The sequence below is a fragment of the Zeus faber genome, assembly GCF_960531495.2.
Source record: "Zeus faber genome assembly, chromosome: 18".
Lineage (NCBI taxonomy): Eukaryota > Metazoa > Chordata > Actinopteri > Zeiformes > Zeidae > Zeus > Zeus faber.
Genome location: NC_137210.1, coordinates 15,421,719 through 15,428,712, shown reverse-complemented (window position 1 = coordinate 15,428,712; position 6,994 = coordinate 15,421,719). Strand labels below are relative to the sequence as shown.

Genomic DNA, 6,994 nt, shown 5'->3' with positions numbered 1-6,994 from the left:
CTGTTGAGTCGACTCAACATCGTCACAACTTTCTGTGGATTCATGTTTTTCCGTGTTTTTTCGTGAATCCCTCAAAGTAATGGGTACCAAACAGATAAAATATCAATTGAACAGATCCACAGACATCTACCAGGTAAGAAGGTACATAAACACATACATATACGCCTAATTTGTAATCTCTACCCACTACAGAGTGAGTCTACACCGCGCACTGGACACCACTCAAATGGACATTCTGAATCATAATGTGCACATCTATAGTAAATAGTATGATGACGTCACAAAGCGTCTGACTCAAAAACTCATCTCTTTCCATTCGTTCTCGTATGCTGGCGTGTCTAAAACTAATGGAAGCTCCGGCTACTCTGGGTCAGATTTCCTTGTTTTTTTCACAAATTGCTGCTCCGTATGTGGATCGATATGGATGAAACTTAAACTACGAGATGTTTGCAACGTCTCGATTCTAAGGAGACGTAACCGTCTTGTTCAGTACTGTTCCAGATTGTTTAGCCTGAGAAATTCAGAGGAAAACTGCGGCTGGACTCCTCATAATAATAATAATAATAATAATAATAATAATAATAATAATAATAAAAATAATAATAATAATAATAAAAATGAATAATCAATTTACTTTGAGTTGCATGTTGTGTATGAAAGGAGCTATACAAATAAAGGTTATAATAATAATAATAATATTATTAATAATAATAATAATTATTATTATTATTTATAAAAATAACAAGAATTGTTGTAATTGTTGTTATTATTATTATTATTATTATTTGTATTAGTATTATTATTGCTATTATAATAACCTTTATTTGTATAGCTCCTTTCATACAAAACATGCAACTAAAAGTAAATTCATAGAACAATAAAAAAGCAAACAAGCATAGTGCATTTGATAATAAAACAAGTAAATATTATGCTCAATTTCAGATTAGAATTTCAGATGAAGATAGTATTCACCAGGAGGGCAATCTGATCAATTTTTGGTCTTGAATTACTGCTCTGGAATTCACTTGACACAATTCTTGAGGAATCTCAAATAATTCTAGATTCATTAAATCAATTCCTCTCAACAATTTCCTCTGGCGAACCTACTGTATATAGCAGAAAGTCCCAATCAATAATCAATCATCAAGTCCCCGTCCTTTGAGAGCTATAGCATTCGTGCTTTTCCTTTCAGCGGCGGTAATTTCAGATATATTTCCTGATGATAAAGTGGAAGTGATGGCCGTACCTAGTTCTATCAACACCAGTATGTATGTTTGGGTAGTAATTATGGAAAAGCTGTCAAGTCCCCAGTGATATGCTATCATTTAGAAAATGGTGTTGCTTTTTCTTTTCCTCCACATCTGATGCCTCTGCTGCTTTCCCCGTGTTACACATCAAAGCCTCAGACTCGGCTGTGGGAGTGAATTCAGATAGAATTTCCTTATCTCAGATAACACAGACTAAATTCTAAATGTAAACGTCTACAGTTGAGACAAAGGGCGGCGTCGACGGCGTTGACACGGACCCTTATCTGACCTAATGGAACCGATATGTAACGTTAGCGGGTTCATAGTTTAAAGTCATTAATTTTTCCCGTTCGGAAAGGAGCGTGAAGGTGTAAATGCAAACGACGCCGCCGCGTTGGATGGTGGGACGGCTCCAAAACGAAACCAAATGACATTAATCAAAAAAAGGAGGCCTCCTTCTTTGCGTCCCATTCGGTACATAAAGTATTTGAAGGCCATGTGACAAGAAACCATTATATCAAAAGCACAGGCACAAAGTTTGCCATTTATCAAGCGGGAACATGCAGCCATCAGGTACTGAGGCTTGAAATGACTCTGACAGATCCCGCTCATTTGTCAATGAACGACTGATGAACAGCGAACTGGCAAAATAACACCTCATTTTCCCTTTGCCTGGGGAGACAGTGACCAAATTCAGCGGGAATGGAATCCAATGTGTACGCAATGCGCGTGCTCGTTGTGATGCCATTAAAACAGAGGTAAATTAGTTATGACCCGCGACACGGTTTGTTAACAGGCGCTCACCAAACCAGGCAGACAGATATACCTTGTGGCACTAGTTATTAGGTCAACGGGCAGTTATTTGACCTACAAGAAAAATATAAGGCAAATGATGACAGACGCCACATCGTATTGATTGATAAATGCATTTTCCCTCTGTGTACAATTGGTTATCTGTCAGACCGCTGCACGTCAGCCGGAGCAAAAGGATGACCTTCGCTCTTTACGCCTTACGGCCTGTTGTGCGCCGTGGCCTTGAGTCCCCGCTGCCCCGTGCGGCTTAAATAGTTTGGCGCTGTTTTCCTTACTCACAGGAATTCCAATGTGGAAAGGAAAAAGTCAAGAGCACTCAAAGATCTTACATCTTTGTTCGACGATGAGCGCTCGGGGAATTGTCTAGAGATCCTTGGTTTTACTAGCTGTAATAACTCTTAGATATTATATCCAGTATCTCTCTATTGTTTATATTTTATATACTAATAGTGATGAAATTGGATTGAATAATATACTGTATATATATATATATATATAGATATATGTATGTATACTGTCTATATACAGTGTATTTCAGGTAAGTTTGAGAAAGGATTTGTTTTATTTCTTTATAAATTCAAAATGAGTTGAGAATTATATAATATAATGTAATATAGAGTCATAAGCTTAAAGAGGAAATCACCTTAAAAGTTTGATCCGCGCAACGTGCTCGAATAAAGGCAGTAGAAATCAGAAGTAATTCTCAGTAAATCTCATGTCAAAATGTAACAAATCGTCTCCTAAGTTCCCCTGAAGTAACTCAATTAGAGATAAAAATGTAAAATGTTGGTGAAGAGCAATATTAAATCAGGCCTGTACATTTGATGTTGTTGATGTAAACCACTCCGTTTCCCAGTAGATACACTCCCCTGATCGAGATGTGTATTTAATTGATTTGATCTATATTTCAAATGAAGAATATGAGGTTTATTTCAACCGCGTGTCCCTAATTTCCCTCCACATAATTGCATTGTGCCGGAATCCGATGGTTTTGTGAATTGAAAAACGGTTGAATAACTGTACAGCCATGATAAAACACATTTACTGTACCTGTATATAACTCAAATGCGCAACTCAAATATGTTTATTCTATTCAATATATGTTAGTAATTGTAAGAACCGTGCGTATGCAATCATAAATCAAAATGACAATATTATTACTCTTCATTTGTGGCAAAAGGGACTTGATTGACTTCATTGAGATGCAAGTCTAGTCTACATTCTCTCTTACTGAGACATCAAATAACACGATTGATGTTCTTTTCCCTTTTTTTGGAAATAATGACGCAACTCTTATTCATAAGAAATGGATTTAGCAAGGAATGTTTGAGACTTTATTTTGTCACATTAAAACAGAGTGTATTACAATGGTTTTTCATGCACAGGAGATCTTTAATAAGAAAAATTAATAAATGCAATGAATGGCAACGTATCCTCCATTGGTTTGATAACAAAATAATCTTGTGTACCATAACATACTCCAACTAAAATTACAATAAATAAATAAGACATATATACAAATTGTTCCGGCAAAGAACACTTGCAGAATTAGTGACAAGAAATGACAATTTATACAAATAAGACTTGTGTTTAAGCAATACGATAAGTCCAACACTACTATCGCAATGTTTTAGAAAATGGTTGCAACCTCTAATGTAGACGCCATAGTTACAGCATTTGGACTCTGCTTTTGAATTTGACCTCCTTCTACATCCGCCTCTCGCTGCTGATGAGCGAAGTAGGGAGGAAGGGTCCGAGTCCTGGAAAGGTTTTGCACGATGGCGTTCCTGGACTTAGGAAGATTGGTTCCGTAGCCGGAGTCTTTCCAGGACGGGGGGAAGGCGTGTGGGCTGTTGAAGACCGGTGCCGGGGAGAAGCCGATGGTGTACCCACTGTCTCCGGTGGGCCTGTAGCTCTGCGGGGGTATGACACAGTAAGTACCGCGCCAATCCCCACACTGGTCTTTGGCAGCCTTGCTTGAACCTGAAATAGAATAAAAAATAATTCCATTAACAATCTCAATGGGACATTTTGATCAATTTCATTGAAAACTGAGAAATTGCTTTAATGTATTAAATCAATTATGAATCGACAATATATAATTATATATTAAAATAATTGTTTTATATATAATTGTTTTGAGGAAATTACACAGATATACGGTCCTATATGTAGAGTATTGCCAAATTGGCAAATGCCTTTATTTATAAGTTAAATGATGTAATGCAATGTAAATGTAATATCAAATATGAATACGTTTCTTATGTTATGCTTGAAGTGAAAATATAATAACTACATTGATTGTTTATGTGACGGTCATGTTAAATATTAAATTCCATTTCAATTCCAGTACTCACTCTTTGGCACAGGCTGGAAGGTGCTGAAGATCTTTTTCCCTCCATCGCCGCTGGTGTCGGAGTCGCTGTCGTTGAAGTCGCTGTCCCCTTTGCCGCTGTCCTTTACGCTAAACTGGTCAGTGTTCCCAATGCCGCTGCAAATACAATCAACAGATATTATTCCACCACTGCACCACTGTGGAGCCTGAGTATTGATGTCTCTTTTTTTTTTTCACGGTGAGGCCTGTCTGCCGCTATCCGTCCACACCCACTCCACAGAACAGCCATAATTACACACACACATGCCCGGTGCATTTTAATTACGCGGCGTACAGACGTGATTGTTGACTGTGATTAAAGCTCAGCCTTTTCTCGTAAATAGTGATCTCACCTCGCTTGCAAGCAGTATTTGTCACCTTGCCACACAGATGTTGGTTGGAAATGCTTGGAGGGCAGGAACATCTAAGAGAACAAACAAAATGACAGCAGGGGGCTTAGTTTATATTTCTGGCAGCAAGATCAAGGCGGCACTTGAAAACATCTTATGCGTAAAAAAACAAAAAATTATAAATAAAAAAAGAGAATCCTGCAGTCGGTTGACTCACCTTTGTCTCAGAGTCCCCGCTCCTCTCGTCATACAGGCAGGGATCTTCCAGGGAGGAAGCGGTCCTTTCATGGAAGAAACCTCGCTGTCCGCGGTATATGTTTGCTTCTGCCGAGCCGAGTATGGGGATGGCCCTGCTGTCAAACAGGGCGCGGGACACGTCTCTCTTCGAGTTGTTGTGGTTTCTCCGCCCTTGGTTCAGCTTGCACGTGACAATGACAATCACTATTGCAATTAGCAGCAGACCACAGCCCCCGCTGAGCATAATGATGACTATTTGTGAGCCGTCCAAGATGGAACTGTCTTCTTCACTCGCCCGTACCGCAATGACAACTTGGTCTTCTGAGGGCTGCGTGTCTGAGACAACAAACTTAATCACGGCACTCGTCGACAGAGGGGACCTGCCTTTGTCGCTGACGCCGATTTTCATTTCCAACACGTCTCCGATCTCGGCCGCCAGCCATCGTCTCAGAGCCATCTCTCCGGTGTCTTTGTTCAACGCAAACAGGTTCGGGTCACCTTGCACAATTCGGAAGGAGAGCTCGCCGTTCGACCCCTCGTCTTCGTCTTCCGCCTTGACCCGGAGGGCGAGGAAGCCCGCTGGAGCGTTGTAAGGCAGAGGGACGTCAGCTGAGTTGTTTTGAAGGACGGGGAAAGTGAAATAGGGGTAGTTGTCGTTTTGGTCCACAATTCTGATCCTTATGGTGGATGTGCTTGACAGCGGAGGGGAACCTTTGTCTTCGGCCTCGATGCTCAGCTCAATCTGCTGAAGTGTCTCATAATCGAAAGATCTCAGCGTGTAGAGCGAGCCCGACAGGGGATCTATGGATACGTAGGTGGAAATGGGGGCGCCGTCCAGGACCTCTGAGTCTAGAAGTTTGTAGGAAACCTTTGCATTCTTTCCCATATCGGGGTCACGGGCAACGACGGTAGTCACATATGACCCTGGGATATTATTCTCCAGGACAGAAACATCATATATGGGCTTACTGAACAGAGGGGGGTTGTCATTTTCATCAGTCACACGGATGGTATAGTGTCTCACGGTTTTGAATGGCGGACTTCCAAGATCCTCTGCCATCACGGTCAGGTTGTACTCCGGGATCTTCTCTCTGTCCAGGGTGGTGGTGGTGATGATCATGAAGGTGTCGCCGTAGGCCTGCTGGAGTTTGAAGTGGTCGTGTCCGTACAGGCTGCTGCGCACATAGCCGTTTGAGCCAGAGTCCCTGTCCGAGGTGCTGATCAGAGCGACAAAACTTTCCGCGGCCGCAGCCTCTGTGATGTAGGCTACCCCGTCGCTGCCGGAGGTCATGGGTTTGACGGTGATTTCAGGCGCATTATCGTTCACGTCCACAATATCGACCACAACCTTGCAGGTGGATGGCACCGAGTTGGTGCCCAAGTCAGAAGCCTTGATGTTTAACTCATATGATCTCTTCTTCTCAAAATCAACCAGAGCTCGGAGAGTGATGTCACCGGTATAAGGGTCGACACTGAAAAGGCGTGTGGGCCCGTCGACCAAGGAATACGTCACCTCTCCGTTGACATCATCATCTGGGTCAAAGGCGTGCACTTTGAGGACACGGTGGCCAACTGGAGCGTCCTCAAGAAGCTCAACTTTAATCAGGTTGTGTTCAAACGTCGGACTGTTGTCGTTGAAGTCCAAAACTTTGATATTCACATTCATGGAGCCAGATTTAGGAGGGAGCCCACCGTCCATCGCAGTGACTTGGATGGTGTAGGAGTCTTCCACCTCTCTGTCCAGCTCCTCCATCAGCACAAGCTCAGCAAACTTAAAACCATCATCTCTGGTGCTCACCTCCACAGTGAAGTGGCTGCAGGGGGACATGTTGTAGCTCTGGATGTAGTTCTCACCCACGTCCAGGTCCAGAGCGACGTCCAGAGGAAACCGGGATTGCAGAGGGACGTTCTCCAGGATCTCCAGCTGGGTCTCGTTGCGGAGAAACACAGGGGAATGGTCGTTGATGTCCTTC

The 6,994-nt window shown here is 42.1% G+C and overlaps 1 protein-coding gene across 1 annotated transcript in view; it reads right to left on the bottom strand.

The window, feature by feature from the left end:
- Nucleotides 1–3,690: 3,690 nt before the first annotated feature.
- Nucleotides 3,691–6,994, bottom strand: part of LOC307243882 (protocadherin 8) — a gene marked incomplete at both ends in the record, with an annotated part of 3,663 nt that continues 359 nt past the window's right edge. The window contains 4 exons of the mRNA XM_080018852.1: nucleotides 3,691–4,043; nucleotides 4,418–4,551; nucleotides 4,788–4,858; nucleotides 5,002–6,994. The exon at nucleotides 5,002–6,994 is cut by the window's right edge and continues 359 nt beyond it. Of these exons, the coding sequence (XP_079874978.1) occupies nucleotides 3,691–4,043; nucleotides 4,418–4,551; nucleotides 4,788–4,858; nucleotides 5,002–6,994 (2,551 nt within the window). The remainder of the gene's footprint in view (nucleotides 4,044–4,417; nucleotides 4,552–4,787; nucleotides 4,859–5,001) is intronic.